General features: G+C 47.0%; 1 protein-coding gene across 5 annotated transcripts; it reads right to left on the reverse strand.

Annotated features, from left to right (window-relative positions):
* Nucleotides 1-156: 156 nt before the first annotated feature.
* tbc1d30 (TBC1 domain family, member 30) lies at nucleotides 157-17,060 on the reverse strand. Of its 5 annotated transcripts, XM_030342239.1 has the most exons (15): nucleotides 16,267-17,059; nucleotides 14,065-14,229; nucleotides 11,032-11,093; nucleotides 10,758-10,823; nucleotides 10,096-10,221; nucleotides 8,737-8,922; nucleotides 8,565-8,634; nucleotides 8,340-8,438; nucleotides 7,667-7,835; nucleotides 7,199-7,304; nucleotides 6,656-6,762; nucleotides 5,831-5,970; nucleotides 4,598-4,855; nucleotides 3,833-3,898; nucleotides 157-2,471 (listed from the first exon to the last, which is right to left on the reverse strand). In XM_030342239.1, exons 1-15 carry the CDS (start codon nucleotides 16,775-16,777, stop codon nucleotides 1,387-1,389), a joined length of 3,216 nt encoding a protein of 1,071 aa, XP_030198099.1. In that variant the 5' UTR covers nucleotides 16,778-17,059; the 3' UTR covers nucleotides 157-1,386. The 5 variants fall into 5 exon arrangements, with proteins under 5 accessions (XP_030198099.1, XP_030198100.1, XP_030198101.1 ...); XM_030342240.1 differs by lacking the exon at nucleotides 3,833-3,898 and having other exon boundaries at nucleotides 16,267-17,060; XM_030342241.1 differs by lacking the exons at nucleotides 14,065-14,229; nucleotides 16,267-17,059 and adding an exon at nucleotides 12,583-13,310.
* Nucleotides 17,061-17,489: the final 429 nt, after the last annotated feature.

Below are 17,489 nucleotides of genomic sequence, written 5' to 3' on the forward strand. Positions count from 1 at the left end.
AATCATTGCACAGGTATTGAGAGTAAAAAAAAAAATTAAAAACCTGACCTGTGAACACCACGTTCACAGGTCTATTTTAAGCTGTAAGCAGAATTGCAATACTAGAGTAGATGAGTCATACATCACACTCTAAAGAAGCAGAGACACATTTAGAGATTATTTTACATTCATGTTTTGTTTATTGGGGGTTGCGGTCAAGCTGTGCTTGTGTGTGTGTGTGTTTGTTCCAGGTCAATCCCTGAACCTTTAGTGAACAGAGCATTTAGTGTTGCAGGATCTCCTTCAAAGTGATCAGACGTTCACACGCGCTCTCTCTCTCGCACACACACGAACACCTTATCTCTTACGCATTCAGGTAGGGCAAATAAAAACAAATGTACAAAGAAAAATCATACACATAAATATAACGCTATATATAAGGCTACAGAAATGAACCATTAATTAACATTAGTTATTGCAATAATAAGCATTAGTATAAATTATTAGCATAGGGGTCATGGTTAACCATAACTCCATTAAATAATCCCCTAGTTTCAGAAACACTTAGGCATCCATTAGTTAACTGCATTAACTATTGTAAATTAACGATTCATTATTGTCCCCTTATTTTTAAAGGTTACCATATTATGTAGTCAATCATTGAAAGAAATAAAGCATTTTGCTAGTATGCAAAATCTGACAAGAGAATGAATATCTATTATGGCCGTTGGCCCTTATACATAACACCCATACACAGATATTTTCAATATTTGGCTTTGATGTTTTTGGAGGCAAACATGTCTCGGGTCTGCCTTAATATCAACAACTACTGTTTGGTTTACTGACTTAGGCAGTGCATTTCCTTTGAAGATGAAACAATGACAAATCCTTGAAAAAAATCCAGGTGCTTTCAAAACACCTGTAATGCCCACATGGATTTCATTCCAGTCAATGATATGAGCTGTTTATAAATAAACACACACACATACAGTCACTTTGTGACTAATTCAAAGCTGCGTGAAGTTCTGTAAATACTTGCCATACATGAGCGGTTCTATTCGCATCCTCAAGAGTTGAAGATGGAACGATATACAAGAGTACAGATGAAGAGTAGCTCAATCCCACATATCTTTAGCCTGGTTTACATTTCTCCCGTCTGTGTGTTGCGTTGCGCGTGTGCAGGGACATTAAGTGTGATAACCATGGGGATGACTCTTCCCGCTTTGCATGTTGCCATGGTAACCAAGAGCCAGCATGGCGACCTGGCGTCGGCCCTCCTTTACTCGCCCGTCCGATAACATCGTGGCTTCCGACTTCCTCGGGGCTGCGCCTCTTTTCAAGCAGAGCCGGTAAACGGTCGTTTCCTCCCCTTCGGTTCAGTCGGTCGGCTCCGTCGGGGGTGCTCCGTCAGCGCCTCCTGCTGCTGGTGGCGGCGGTGGTGGTGCTGGAGAGGGAGGTGGCGGAGGCGGCGGCGACGCGGCTGAGCTGGGGGAAGTGCACGGTGGGCGTGCGGGACGTGGGCCCGTACAGGCCCAGGTTGCGGGCCGCCGCCGACTTGCGGGGCTGCTTGACGCAGGGGAACGGGGAGAAGAGGGGCAGTTTGTGGCCGGTGGAGGAGGAGGAGGAGGAGCCACCGGAGGGGGAGGAGGAGGAGCTCAGGTCCGGGGTGGACGGCGAGGAGGGGAGGGGAGCCCTGCCGCTGGAGGGGCGGGAGGAGAGGGTGGGCGTGGAGGGGGAGGAGGACATGGTGGAGGAGGAGCAGGGGGCCGGGGTCGGGGCCAGCGGGGCGCTGGCGGCGGGCCCATCGCTGGAGGAGTCGGACCCCTTGCGTCGGCGAGCCAGGTGGGGCGGCGGGGGGCGCAGGATGGGCACCTGGGCTGGGGGTCCCTGGGGCGCGGTGGGGTGGACGTCGGCCGGGCTCAGGGGACCGGCAGCGTGGGACGCCAGGTCGAGCGAGCCGAGGCGCTCCTCGACTCCCCCCTCTCCTTCTGCAGGCTCCGCCTCCTCCCCCTCCCCCCCGGGGAGCGGGCAGCCAGGAGAGAGCGAGGTAGGTCGGCTGTTCTCCCCCTCCTCCTCCTCCTCCTTATCTTCCTCCTCATCAACCCCACCCTCCTCCAGCCCTTCACCCCCCCGCTCCGTCTTGCTCCTCCTCTTCTCGTCTCCGCCATCTTTTCTCCTGGACCTCCTCTTCACCTCCTCCTCCTCCTCTCCCTCGTCCTCCTCCAGCTCCTCCGAGTCCACGAAGCCCAGCTGGGCACGTGCGCGGGCCAGGCTCCGGCGGTGTGCACGTACGTGCGCGCGCCACGGCGACCCACCGCCCTCGGCGCCCCCCAGCGTGCAGGGCAGGCCCAGGCCGATGGGGGGGGCGCCGGCGCCGGGGGTCCTGGAGCTCCGGGGGGCGGCGCGGGGCTTCCTCCCCAGGAGGAGGTGGTTGACCACGGGGGAGGAGGGGTTCAGCTGGGAGGCCAGCACGCTGGTGGCTGGACACTTGTCTGGGAGACGGGAGGGAACGATTTAACACAATGAATGACTCATCATGAAGGTTAAACATACATGGATAGAGAAGGTCTGTTCAATATGAACACATACGGTGAAATGAGTCAAAGGGAAATGATGGCCCAATCCCATTTCTACCCCTTACCCCTTCCCCTTACCCCTCCCCCTTGTTTTGAAGGGGTAAGGGTAAGGGGTAAGGGGTAGAAATGGGATTGGGCCGATATATTCATTCACTAGACGGCATGTTGTTTTAAAAAAATAGATCCCATTTCTTTTTACTATCCATAGACGAGACAACAAAGGGGTATATACATCGGAAGGATTTGCACTTATCCGCTGGGAAACGCACATCCTCTCAAACGCAAATCCCATTAACAAAGAGCACCAGTCCATTCAGGCAGATCAGTTGCACGGAGGGAAGTATTTGGGAATAAGAACAGCGGTGCCAGTGTAGTTTCATAATGCAAGAGCTGAGAGGATCCCGGGAGATGACAGAGGGTTTACAAAGTACTTCAAGTCGAAGAAAGGAGGAAAAAAACCATGGAAACACAGGGCTATAAAAAAAAAAAAAGTAGTATTTTACATCGACGAGGAATCAAAGGAAAAAATTCTCATAGCACATGATCAAAGTCACTTTGTACATGACCACTGGAGCCATTTGCTCACATTCAATGCCTACATTTGTGCAGGATTATCATTGTAACTACGACCACAACGACCTTGTAGCCGGATTCCCCCTGCAGTTGTTTACTATTCATTTCCTGGGGATCTCTGTTCTTCATTAAGAGCACAATCCCAGTTTTAATAGGTTTAGCCTCGTTTCAGAATGCCCTCCCTGTCTCCAGTGGTGCATGTCCTACGTGACTTTGAAGGAGATGCACCCACAGCAAAGCTTCCCAGGTGTTAATTAGACGCTCGGAGACTCTGCCGTCAGTCTCTTCTTTAAAGTGGAACCGTTACGCTAGGGTTTCTAATACGAGATTGAACTGCTTCATATGTGTGTTGTGATAGAAAAGATGCGACTCCCGTTTCCCCCGAAAGTAACTCAAAGAAAAGTTGGACCATTGACAGATTTGTATTATTTGGAAAAATTGAATAAATGGTTTCACTTTTTCTTCCAGGTTGAAGACTATTTCAAAAGTTCATGAAGCAGTTCCCTTATATTAGAAAATAATGTAATGGTACCCCTTTATCAGTGGTAGAAATACTGACGGTAGTTATTAATGTCATTAGTAATGATTGAGTGAATGAAAGCAATCAAGAGTTATTGGACGAAGCGGTCATGCCCTGCTGGACATCCCTCATTTCTCATCCCTGATTGGTTTATCCCCATTGTGATTGGTGCGACGGTTTGTACCATTAGTGGATAGCTGGGGGGGTTCCTGAGAAACCCCTGTTGCTGGGGACATTCTCATTTCAGGCCCTGAGGGTCACAAACCAACCAATGGTTAGTCACTTATAATCTGCTGCAGTTTACATTTGTGTGTATAAATTCATGTGTGCTCCTCTCTCAAAGTATACTATACTGTGTGCAGGCATATGTGTATACAAGCCTTTCAAATTAAAATATTAAGGAATATTTATTATAACAGAAACCAACAACAGATAGTTAGGATGGTCCACAACTGAAATGCATGGATGACTGAACATGAACATGACTTATCTCCCACAAGACTACCCTGCCTGACAATTGTTCACGTGCACATGCACGTGCCCATGCCATCGCTGGCGCACTAGTAGGAGTAGTAGTAGTAGCAGCAGGAGTATTTAGTTTGACTGCTGCTATTGTACCAGGATTGATACCCAACACAATGAAATCCTAATTTCCATAGTGTCATCTCCTCCTATTTAAGTGTTTTTCTTATTTGATCTTTATGTGACCAGCGCCGTTCAGCGCTCTTACTGCCGACTGTGCTTACTGACAGCTGAAACCTTTTCCACAATGGCCCGATTTCACCGTGCCGTTGAACCTACACGTGCCTTCGAACCCGTGTTGAACCCACACGTGACACACGTAACAGCTAGCCCCCAAGGCGCTAACAGCTAGCCCCCGAGGCGCTAACAGCTAGCCCCCTGAGGTGCTAACAGCTAGCCCCCCCCCCCCCCCCCCCCCCACACCCACCCGTGCGGATGCAGAGCTGCATGGCCTGCTGCTGCTGCCGCCGCTTGATGCGTGCGTACTGCCTCTTCAGCGCGCCGATGTCCGTGCTCATGCGCTCCGTCATCATGCCGTTGACCGCCGCCTGCTGCTGCTCCTTCTGCCTCCGTCCGCGGGCGGCTCCTCCCCTTCCTGCCGAGCCGGGGCCGACGAGCCCGCCGCCGCCGGCCCCCACCGCGCCGGGGCTCAGCTCGGCGATGTTCCCCTGCCCCCCGTGCTGATCTGTGGGACGGAGAGAGTGGGTCGGGCGTGAGGTGCTGGTGGTCTATGGGGGTCTAGCGACGTCAGGGTGGATACTATCAGTCAGAGGTCAATTACATTTTTTTATTGTGCTGTAAAAGTTTTACAAAAAAACCTTGGTGTGCGTGAAGTAAAACGAGGTATGGATCTTGGATAACTGGTACAAATGACACAATAAGATGCATCCACACTGCATCTGGTGTATACTGTATGTTTGCCTCTTTTCCTGACATGTACCGCAGGAGAGGTCGTACGGAGGCTACAGCTTCAGATACCGAACCACCAGGGCTCCAAACTACAACTTCCAACACTGTTGGCTAAATAACACTTCTGTTAGGGTGAAGGGTACAGCTGTTAAAGTCAAACATTTAAATGTTGGGCCCTGGGAGGCCATTCAGGTATAAACAGCATAGAAATGAAGATGTGTCAAACCATTCACAGGCTATATGCTGAGGCAGCAGAAGGTTATACGTGGACCGCCTGAGGCATGATGCTTCCCACTGTAACACAGAGTTCACTTCTGCTTGGTGAATCGTTACAGCTGCAGTGTGCAAGTTTCTCAAAGAATAGGGTCTTAAATGAGATCATTACAGGGTTTTTTTTCATAGAGATCTGCAAAAGGAAGGAACTGCTTGCTCATCAAAAACCTACGGTCAAGGGGGTGGGGTCCATTGTTCTTTGTGTTCCTCCTGGTTATTGTCCTCAAGTGATTAAATTCTGCTTTTGTGTTTGGATCACAGTGCATCACGACGTACATGCACACGTGGCTGTATTGATTTCTTTAACTGCAGCTCATGGCTTAAAAGAAAATCGGCAAACATGCTTGAATAGACAAAAAGGTAGAGGGGTGTGTGTGTGTGTGTGTGTGTGTGTGTGTGTGTGTGTGTGTGTGTGTGTGTGTGTGTGTGTGTGTGTGTGTGTGTGTGTGTGTGTGTGTGTGTGTGTGTGTGTGCTGACCTTTGAGGTGTTTCTGGTACCTCTGCACCTCGGGGGCCAGCAGCCCACCCAGGGGCCCCAAACACCCAAGGGCCGTCACTATAGAGTCTTCATCATCCATGTCAGCGTCATCATCGCTCTCTAAGCTGCCAAGTCCCCCGCTGTGAAGAAACTACATCATCAACACCACTACGACATCCGCCAACAGGGAAAACACATCCTCATCATCACTATCTCCATATTAGGAGCCCCACTGTGAGGAAACGTAGTCATCTTCATCATCGCCACTAGCTCCAGTAAAGACCAACAATGCGAGACAACCTTTTGACCTCTAAATCGTCATGTTAACCTTTCGCGGACCCCCTCAAATGTGAACGTTACAATAAAGATAAAGACACATTCAGTGGCTGAGCAATGAGCGCCAGCGCCCCCTTTAAAACACAGCTAGTCTGTTTAATTAGCAAATACTAATTAATGCAAAACATCAACAGTATGCATTACAAATGGAATAACATGCCATGATATTAAATTCACTGAACAATATATTACAATATATATACTACAATATATTACAATATTACAGTGATCATTATTATTTGTTACATTTTGTAAATCTCACACACCCTTTACAACGAGAGCAACTGACTCATAATACATTTACAATGGAAAAAAAGCAATACTCGATATCTACTTAGAGAGCCGGGGAGGTTATATGAACAGGAAGTGGTTTCCAAACCCGACTCATAATGCAAACAGTAATATGAGTGACAGGTCCAAACCGCCTATACACCAAAGCGTCTCGCCTTCCGGGTTGTGCGGGTGCTTAGGGGGAGGGGGGGAACAGACCTGCTGTTGGACCTGCCGGAGGTCGGGAAGGGGGTGATGTTGTACGTGTACTTCTCCCTCAGCTCCGCCAGCTGGGGAAAGGGGAATACCGCCATGGAGTACACCTCCTGGGGGAGGGGAGAGGGGGAGAAGGGGGGGGAGGGGGGAGAGAGAGCAGAGGACAGGAGGGGATGTGGAGATAGAGGAGTGCGAAGGGGAGGTGGGAGGAGGAGAGGGAGACAGAGGAGTGAGAAGGGGAGGAGAGGAGGAGCGAGAAGGGGAGACGAGAAGATAAACAAGAAGGGGGAGGAGAGGATGAAAACAAAAAAGGGAAAAAAATACATCATTAGTAGATCATTTGCATATTTTAAAGCTGCATTAGCTGGTATCCCTACCACGAGGTGGTATAATGAGACGTTATAAACAAACTAGGCCACATTGAAACCTGTAGCCTTCTAAAAATGCCATAAGAAAGACTGGATCCAGTACTGCACCATCTGTGGTGTCGATTTGCTACAGAGCACCATGACTACAATGTAGGAGCCAATAGCGAGTCGGCTGTACCTGCATGAGGTCTGTTGAGTGGATGTGGCTGTGCTCAAGCATCTCCTGGGTGAGACACCCCATGGTGCTGTAGAACTCATCCGCAGACTGGCAATACTCTATCCTCCTGATAGGAGAGAGAGACGAAGGGAGACAGCGGGACAAAGAGAGAGAGGATAGTGAGAGAGTTGGTGGAGGGTGTTTGCGACAAAGACACTCCGATTTTTTGAGATTGTGTGGAGCTTAATTTATTTAAACCAATGTGATCTTTTTTTTTTCTCCACCTCAGTTAATTTATTGGACTAGAGTATCATATATCATATTTTTTTATTAACCCTTTTAAATAAGCCCAACAAAGCACAAAAATGGTATCCATCAGCCACCGAGTAAAATGAACGACCAAGGCTATCTGAAAAATAAACAAAAAGCCCTGGAGAAACTACAAAATAACTACAGAAGAACTACAAAAATGGCTCCTAATGGACTCACTCTCCCAGCCTCTCCCAGATGGCCAGGGCTACGCGGAGCAGCACCTCGGAGCCCTCGAAGAACACCGAGTCCCAGATCTTCAGCACCGTGTGGGGGGGCAGGCAGGTGGCGAACATGGTGAGGAACCACTGCATGGTGAACACGTTGGTCAGCGGGGGCTCGTAGCTCCCTGGGGGTGGAGGGACATGGGAGAGGGAACGGGGAGAGAGAGAGAGGGAACGGGGAAAGAAAGAAAGAAAGAAAGAAAGAAAGAAAGAAAGAAAGAAAGAAAGAGGCTCAGGCTAGTGAAGCTAAAGTGGCCGTGTCATTATGTAACAAAAACATATTTTACATCTCAATTTGCTGCAAGACCAACACGACCCACATATACATTATGAGCCTTCATATTATAACATTTATTAAAATGAATATTTGATGTCGAGATATAGAGGATATTTTAGGACTCACAGCAGCGTGATTGATGTTTCTAGAATGTCTACCCCCCTCCCCCGTCACCATTATAGAATTAAAGCCACACATTCCTGCCAGTGTAGCCAGGGTGATTCTACCATTTAAACAGCAACAGTGTGAGTGTTGACCTCCAACCCACTTCTGTTTCACAGCTGTGCTAGAGAATGCCCAGTCAAACAGAGGGTAAAGGCAGGGACCTTATCACACACACACAAACACACACCTCCAGCTTCCTTGTTGGCAGCCTTCTGCAGATGGTGGAGGTGCTGGGACAGCCTGGGCAACTTCAGCCGAAGCAGGTCCCTGAAGACAGCCATGTCCACTGAACACACACACACACACACACACACACACACACACACACACACACACACACACACACACACAGTAAGATGAAAGGCTTTGAGACATTAATACAATTTGCAGCTAGGGCAGAGAATGTGAATACCTGAAAGTGCCTGCAGGTTGTTGGCAAAATAGTTCTCTGGCAACACCTTGTCAATTAGATAAATCATCACCTGAATTCAGAAAGAGAGAAATGGGTCATATTTGGCATTTGTATGCATGTATGCATTCCGATCATAGTTACTGTGAGTGTGTGTCTGTGTGTGTCTGTGTACCTTCAGTGCGTCGCTCTCGCTGCCCTCTGTGACCTCCAGTATGAGTGCTGCCAGCACGTTGAAGCCTTGGCAGTAGCCCACGGTTTTATTCCAGCGGGCGTAGGCCAGCAGCACCCTCTTCAGCACCACTCGGTCCTGCTCCCCCTCCTGGCCACAGTAGGAACTGCAGCCGGTCCTGTGCAAGTCCTGAGAACAGATAATAAGGTATGCCAATATTATTTTGTTTGTATTAATACGTTCAGAATTGTTGGAAATAAAGCTTAACATCTATTGAATTATCATCACTAGATAGAGGAAACTAGAAATTTCATATCATGGATTGTGTACATTACTGCATATACTAGTATTACTTCATAGTACCTTATGCATGTTCGACCAGCGGATAATGATCAGAAACTAATGCATGAAGATGTAACAGGTCAACAACAATCAATGCTGCACATAAAGAATCAACACTGTGTAACTTAAAATGGTTCATCCTTCTGAATTACCCCATGAAGTAAATTATTGGACGATTCATCATGTCACGGGTGGAGTTGAGCTGAGTAATAATGGTTCCTTACAACTGAACGACTGACAGGAGACACTCTCATGTTAATTTGGAAACCACACACCAGCACGCCGCTGATCGTGACGTATTAGCACAGAGAGAGAAAAACAATAGCTGGAACTGGCTTTCCGTGACGCGGGCAGAGCCGAACTAACGCTGAGTGGCTAGCAAACATCCTCCATCTTGTCTCCGTCACAGACACGTCAAGGCCAAGCGTGTTGTACACGACAAGAGCTATGCCCCATTCAGGTGAAAACACCCAGCAGGTGCGTTGGAGATCCATTGATTACAGCGAGGAGGATCTCCATAGCAACCCTCACAAAGAGCTTCCCAAACAAACAGAAGGCTTAATAAAACGATAGGAAGCCACTGGGTCTCTGTTAACTCAAGGGCCAATGACTAGCTGTTAGCGTCTGCTACCGACAGGCAGGTTCTTAGGGTCATCAGCAGACATGGATAGTGCCCCCCTATGGGCAACATTGTTGTTAATCACACAGATTTCTGAGCGCAAGTCATGGTTTGGTATAGACTCACAGTTGAGTGTACATAAAATACTTGCATTGTTATTAATTATAGTGTGTATACAATTATACAACCCACCTAGTAGTCCAACAACAGTGTGATACATTTTCTGTATACATTAGAAAGGAGTCCTTCTATTTGCAGTGCGGTAACACTGTTCCAATATTTGTGTTTGTTTGTTTGTTTTTTGGGCTTTTAAGTATGCGTCTTACAACGGTCCTCCCAACAACATCCTCCCACGCACCCTAGCACTTACACCTTAATCCTTGAGGAACACAAAGCGTTACCTTGACGATTTGGATGCCCAGGGAGTCATCGTCAGGGTTGCTGCGCTCGTTGAAGGCAAAGCGCAGCGTCTTCTCCCAGTCGATGGAGATGCTGTGCAGGTAGTGGTCGGCCAGGGTCAGCCATACCTGCAGATGGGAATATTATTAATGTTTGGAGTTAGTGCGTTTTATGCAGCACAGTATAAATGCTTTGGGAATGACTCAATGTGGCCAAGTCAGGAGATGAATACAACATTTTGTACAACACACGCAAAAAGGTCCTTATTTTTTAATGATATCCTTTGGAAAATGTGTTAACATTTAAAGAAATTGGGGCTGTTTATTTCAAAACGTTGCTCTAATGTGCTTTTCTCTGTACAGCTCTCAAATTTTATCTGCAGCACCTGTAATCCTTTATCCACGGTTAAATGTGTTCGATTAGCGCAGTATAACGAAAGAGTAAAAATAGTGTGATAGGCACTGGTTTACGATATGGTTATAAAGGGCTCATTTTAACAGTCAAAATAATAGAAAGGCCTTAAAGCCACATGAGTTAAATACTTCACACAGCAGACAATGGAGAAAAGCCCAAAGAGTTTGCCATGTAATGTATCCTGAAGACGCAGCAAGAGAGTTGATTTGTGTTGTGTGCATTTGCGTTTCTTTTGTTGTGTGTAATTTACCCTTTTCCTCCACTCCTTAGGGATTCCTGTTGGCAGCCTGGCCACGGATTTGAGGGCATCGTACCACTGAGAACACACACACACACACACACACACACACACACACACACACACACACACACACACACACACACACACACACACACACACACACACACACACACACACACACACACACACACACACATTTATGTCATGGGGGCCATTTTTTTACGAGAATATAATATTTCAACGACTGGCCAAGACCAGCCATGATAAATAAATAAAAACTCACTTGCTGGAATCCATTTTTGCCCAGTGATGGTTCAATGGAGAATTTGAGCCGAGTGTCGACTCCTGTAAAGTAAACAACAGGTCCGTCTGGTCATTATCTTGGTAATAATCAGGAACACCCGTCGCACTTCTTTCATCAAAGGACCATATGTGGTCTTCCCCTTGAACGACACAGCTCAGACAGTGGCTCTGTGATGTAGCCATTTTATTTTCCTTTATGAAATATGCATAACATATTCTAAAAGGATTGCCGTTTGTGCAGGTTTCGGTTTCTCCCTACAATAATATCAAGTAGCATTGCCTGAATGCACTAAACATTATGAGATTAACTGTCATGCACATTCAAATCCCAAAGCACCCAAACACTCGCCAGAAACATAGATCTGGGTCACAGCTTAGAGACATCTGAATGTCTCCAGCAAATTAGAGTAAAAATCCCTTTTCGGGGTATTCAAATGTTCATCTGGGCCCCTGAAGCGTTTTTCCAGGAAGACGATATTGCAAAGCATCCCTATAGGGATTGGGTCCCATCGCTGTCCTTTACTGATTTCGCAATTCAATCGTCGGAGGACTGGCGCGCACGACATCTGCTAAATCACTCAATCATCCACAACTCACGGACAAATCTCCCAAAACTCAACGGAAATTAAAAATGTCATTCCAAGTTAAGAAGAAAAGCCACTTTGGCCAAAGTCCTCCTAACATTGTTGCGTGCTTGCCAGCCAACCATTTTATCTCAGTCTCCTTATAGTCATCCAACCAACTAAGACAATCTTTGAAGGGGCATTTAAACCCCCAAAACACCATTATAATTTTCTGTAGTCAATTAACCTGGGTATTCTAGACTAGACGTCTCGGCGGCGTTGTTCTGCGTCATATTGTGCCGTTGGACACCGGTGTGTGGCTCATGTTTACACTGGGAGCTAGAGCAGGATTACCACAGAAAGCCCTCCTACTTCCCTTTCCCAGATTAGAGCCATGCGACAGGACAGCTCAGCTACTTGGCTAGACGGGACCACCGTGTAGGGTTAAACATGTGGCAAAATTATATCGTCAGCTAAGATCCATTGAGATGGTCCAAGGGGGGCATTGCTGACTCAGATTCATAAATGAGTTGCCTTCATCATGCACTTCCGTTGCGCTTGCAGCACTACTAAAGGAACATCGTTAATGATCCCGATTTCCGGTTGAGTGCTTCCTCTGCATGCTTGGATCTTCACCAAAATAAAAAAGGTCATCTCCCCATCATCGAGGTACGATCATGGAACGTGTGCCCATTATAACTGTTATTATAAGTAGCCTGCATGCGACCAGGCTAACGTTACCAGTTTCATATCAAGATGTAGAGCACATTAACAAAATCCAGTTTAAACGGCCAGGTCCGGCTGGGTCATGACTGTATTGTTAGTTCAGGATACTAAAAAAACAACATTACAAATCCAAATTCAAACGGGAGGCATGACGACATTGACGTTCAAACTACAGGCACTAAACCTACAACATGAATAGACGCACGCACACGGGACACACACGCGTTCTCCTCCTCAGTCACCTGGCTCCAGCGTGCACAGCAGCCGGGGCGCGCTGCGGGAGATGCCGTTGCGTTTCTTGAGGACATTGCTGATGACGTTCCCCACACCTCCGGACCCCGAGCCCGCCTGCTGCCGAGACCGCACGTACGCCCTGGACCGCCGTCCCGCGGGGATGAAGCGCTCCTGCCTCATCGGTTACGGTGTGTGCACGATCCACCATCCAATGTGTCCTCTGTGGTCCACGTTACGCGACTTTTTGGTGTTTTATAGTAGGATGTTTTTCTTACTGGAAGACGCCTCCATTCCTCACTGTTTTTATAGGCGAAATCGATCAACGCAAATGTCGATTAATAGATGTGATCACTGCTTCTCTTCGTGGTTGTTTTAACGTCAAACATCGTTATTCAATGGAGTCCCTCCAGATCGCTCACAGACCATGTCATCCAAAAAATCGACAGCGATTAAGTGAAATCGGTTGTTTCCCCTTTCCGACGAGTAAATCAAGATCCCTGCAAGGCGGCGGGATCTGAGAAGCGCACACCTCCGTTTTGTCGTCACTACTCGGGGTGGGGTGTGGGTGGAAAGGAGGCGATGCGGTAGGGATGGAGAGTGATGCGGGGAGGAGAGAGAGAGGGAGAGATGGAGGGGAGAATGAGGTAATGGCGTAGACAAGAGACCGGATGGGCTTTATGAGCATCTGGAGCAGAGAAAATCGTTTTTTCTAATTTTTTTAATGCCTGTAATTTGTGATTGAGGGGACCAAGGAATTGAGATGGAACATCAGACTGTCCGTTCCATTATTTTCTCATTTAAATGTAATTATCCCCATTTGGTAGAACCTAAATTGCATTATTATATACGTCTACAGTTACAATTAAATTACTACTTAAAAGTAGCAGTTTTGGACGACATACAAGAATATATTTTTACAATTAGATCGACTGGGGGCAGGACAGTAGCACTGGCTAAGATGTTCGACTCCCACCAAAATATACTGGGTTTGATCCCCAAAGTCTGCAGTCTGTAGTCTGTAGGCATTCTTGAGCAAGATGCCTGGCCCCTAACCCCAATACCGCCACCTTATTGACATGACTCTGTACATGTATACAAAGTCTACTATATAACAACAATAGTGATGAAACTGATATAGGATTACTGACAAAATAAGAACAGAGAATATTGTGGATCTTGAAGTCTGGCGAGTGGAATCTGCCAACAGTCATCTGTACCCCGACAGCTTCCCACAATTCAAAAGCATATCAACTCAGGAATTAGAATATTTTTCAGTGACAGCCAAATGTCGAAAAAATAAATCTGTCTCACAGAAGCAGAGCTCAGACTGCATGAATGAGACCAACAAGTGCAAACACTCCTCAGGAGCACGTCCATTCATAACATCGCGTTTGTGATGACTCATCTGGACGGTAGAGGGGGGGGGGGGGGGGTGGGGGGGGGGGGGGGGGGGGCGTTACCCAAACTCCACCGTGTCACGTTTCCCTTACGTCGTTTCTGTGAGACGGCCTGCAGGCAGGCTGTGATGATGTCGCAGTTCTTCAGCCGTTTGTGGCGGAGCCGGTCGCGCCTCTTCAGCTGCCGCAGCAGCTTGGCCGACTGCAGCCCCGTGCGGTACTTCACCTCCTGGATGATGGAACACAGCTCCCCCGGGGCTACAGGGGGACAGGATGGGGAGTGAGGGCGGAATACACCGGATCAAAAAGACAACGATTCTAATTGAGACGTGATCTAGGGCGGCATGGGGCTCGGGTGGTAGAGGGGGTTGGCTGTTAATCGAAAGGTTGCTAGTTCAATCCCCCGCTCCTCCTAGCTGAGTGTTGAGGTGTCCCTGAGCAAGGCACCTTGCATGGTTGACAGCTCCATCGGTGTTTGAATACGTATGAATGGGTGAATGTGAGGGAATATTGTAAAGCGCTTTGAGCGTCCACTAGTTAGAAAAGCGCTCTATAAATGCAGTCCATTTAACATTATCTAATCCGAACATGGCGGAAAAAGGAAGACAAAGAATCGGTTTTATTCATACGATGAAATGCTTGACGTTTTCTTTTTATTTGCTTCCCTAGGAATACATCAGTCTTCCCAACACTAGTAAACACAAAACACTTGCACTTCCTGTCCGTTCACCTCTCATGAGAACCACAATCTGTTAATACCGGGTCACCATGCATTCAGATGTTATCATGGGGCGTGTTCGGTGTGCAGCAAAGCATGACATAATGGCCTCCAGAGACTCTTTGTTTTTCCATGCTGCGGGCGAAACAGACCGCAGCCAACAGACCTGTATCGCTTCTAATTGATCAATTAGTTTGGTCTTGGATGGGACCAATCGAATGGGTCTTCTCTGTTCAATCTGATAATCTCAGCTCTTATCTAAATGGACAAACCTCCGCTTGCATTCTCATCTTTCCAAAGAAAAATCACTTAGCCTGTTCCCAACATTACAACAATAACCAGCACTAGTATCCGAAGCGACTTGATAGGGACAGCTCAGTGGAGCAGGTAGGGGTGGGTAATACTGATCGAGGGGGCTGTGACACAAGAAATTGGGGAGCGAATCCAGAATATTCAGCTGGGAGTGTGCGCATATCAACGAATCCACGCTTTTCCTCTTATTTATGACAAAATAAAATATAACTTACACGCACGTGCACGCGCACACGCACACGCACACACACCAGTCATATGTAACGCCTTCCCTGCCTAGTCTTCCTGTTGGACCGGCTCCCTTCACTGTGGCCCTAACCTGAATCTGTTAACAGATAAACAGCCATGTCACTCCTCCAACCTGAACTGTGCGCCTGCAGCTTGATTAGTTTATGTATTGGTTTCAAACCAGTTCAATAACAAAATGGTACTGGTTTGAACAAAACCAAAAATGGAAAAAGAAAAACGATGGAAGTTGTGATTGTCTAGACACCACACTCAGAAACACCAGAGATAAATGCAATGAATAAAAGCAATATGAACGATGAAGTTATTTATTACGTATATAAAGAAAGTCACCAGTAACTTCCAGATGCACCTTTGTTATTGTCACACTTTCTCAATATGTTATGAACCAGCTGATTGATCGACATAAATATTGACTGATTTGATAAATCAATTAAACCTTTAAGCCGGACTAAATAGAAAGAAATATGTTCAGCTTACAGATTGAGGAAAGCAAGATCTATTTGGGGTTCTGGTAATGTGATGTGTATTTTTGCCATTGTTCACGATTTTTTATAGACAGAAATTATTAGTTGTGAAACTATGAAAAATCCTCATTGGTTGCAGCCCAATCAACTGTCATCTCCACACCCTGAAATGCATCCTCAATAAAATCAGCAAACCAAACAAAGCAAAACCAAAAAGAAAAGACATCCTGTTCAAACAGGAATGTCTTGACCTTTTATATTTAAGCTTCTGTTTCTGTCCATCAGGCATCAGCAAACCTCCATCTAACTCTCTCTCTCTAGGTCGTCCTCAGAACTACTAATTACCTCAGTGGAGTACTTCAAAATAAAGTAACCACACTGTACCACATACTCACTATCAAATATAAAATTGAAAATATGCATGTCATTAAATAATCATAAAGACAAAATAATATCAGGAGTGGGACTGCGACTAAAAATAATCAGAAACTTTAATGAACTTCCTTTCTTTGGCATTGTTTTAAGACACTGTAACACATATGACGACTTTACCTTTTTGTGCCAAATAGTTCATCTGGTGTCGCCTCGTATGTTTCTCCTGTAACTCCTGCAGGAAGTTTGATCCCGTGTTACTGCGACCCAGGAATGCTTCCGAACTTGACGCCTCTGTGGAGCTATCCAGACTGTCCACGTAACCCCTCTTCCCACCGCTGTACGTCTCATAAAGTTCCACCAGCAAGCCGTCCACTATGGACGCGCGTGGCCCTCTCGTATTATCCCCGTAAAGTTCAAAATCATCACAGTCTGCGGTGTCGGTCCCGGGGATCCCGGGCAGGTCCGGAACCTGTTGCACGGGAGTTGGTGATGATGTGTCACTTGGTTGGAATCCGTTGGCGGACACCGAGTCGGTGGCGCGCCACTGCTGGAAAGCGGAGTAGCCATCGGAGAGCGACGTCGCAGAGTTGACGAACTCTCCGCTCTCGCCTTCGTCGGAACACACGCCGCGGTCACATATGTCAAGGTCTAAAAGTTTGCTCGCACGGAGTGGCATCTGCGACGCCATTTTCAAGTGGACAAAGTGGCTTACTGTGGTCGGATCCTACTGTTCTCCACTATCTCCCTTATCATTGTGCCGTACAACTTGGCCATTCATGTAAATAGCACTCAAATTGAGGTACCGCGACTGCTTCAATGAGGATGGAGTTCCGGGTGCATTCCATTCCTGTCCTCGGGAGGTAGGGCAGCGTTTGACACACTTTAATTTCCTTCCTGAACTTCCAGACGCTGCTAACTTACGCCCCTGCCAGGCTCAATAATAGTCCAGCCCACTCCCAAAGTTTCGTCCCGTCCACCAAACTCCGTCGTGCGACAGGTGCAGCAGCCTGCAGGTGCGCGCGGCAGGGAAGCGCACTAGGAAACACATATTTAGACATGCCTTCATGACTAAATTACTATATTTTTGAACTATGTTTAAATTATTCAATTTACTATCATTAACAAAGGATGTTGCGTAAAGGTATCTGTACCTATAAGTTAACCAGTTTCCCCATCGATATATCAACGATAGAGGCATGCGTGCATTTGTGGAAGGGAGAATATTTTAATATTTAAGTTTTTGTACACATTACAAGTACGTTTACAACGCCGCATAATTGCAATGTCATTGAATGGCTTAAACGAATAACCCAATACCAATGAACCTGTGACTTGACATGCGCAACAACAATGTAGTTGTATATGTACAGACTTGATTGAGGCTTGGACCACATGACATG

This window comes from Gadus morhua, chromosome 19 (assembly GCF_902167405.1).
Source record: "Gadus morhua chromosome 19, gadMor3.0, whole genome shotgun sequence".
Classification (NCBI taxonomy): domain Eukaryota; kingdom Metazoa; phylum Chordata; class Actinopteri; order Gadiformes; family Gadidae; genus Gadus; species Gadus morhua.

Bases quoted from the DNA above. Each gene is read 5' to 3' on its own strand.
- tbc1d30 (XM_030342239.1), bottom strand. From the start codon at position 16,777: ATGGCGTCGCAGATGCCACTCCGTGCGAGCAAACTTTTAGACCTTGAC. The intron at 8,635-8,736 runs GTACACAGACAC...TTCTGAATTCAG, and splicing joins GCGAGAGCGACGCACTGAAG to GTGATGATTTATCTAATTGA. The intron at 8,439-8,564 runs GTATTCACATTC...GTGTGTGTTCAG, and splicing joins CAACCTGCAGGCACTTTCAG to TGGACATGGCTGTCTTCAGG.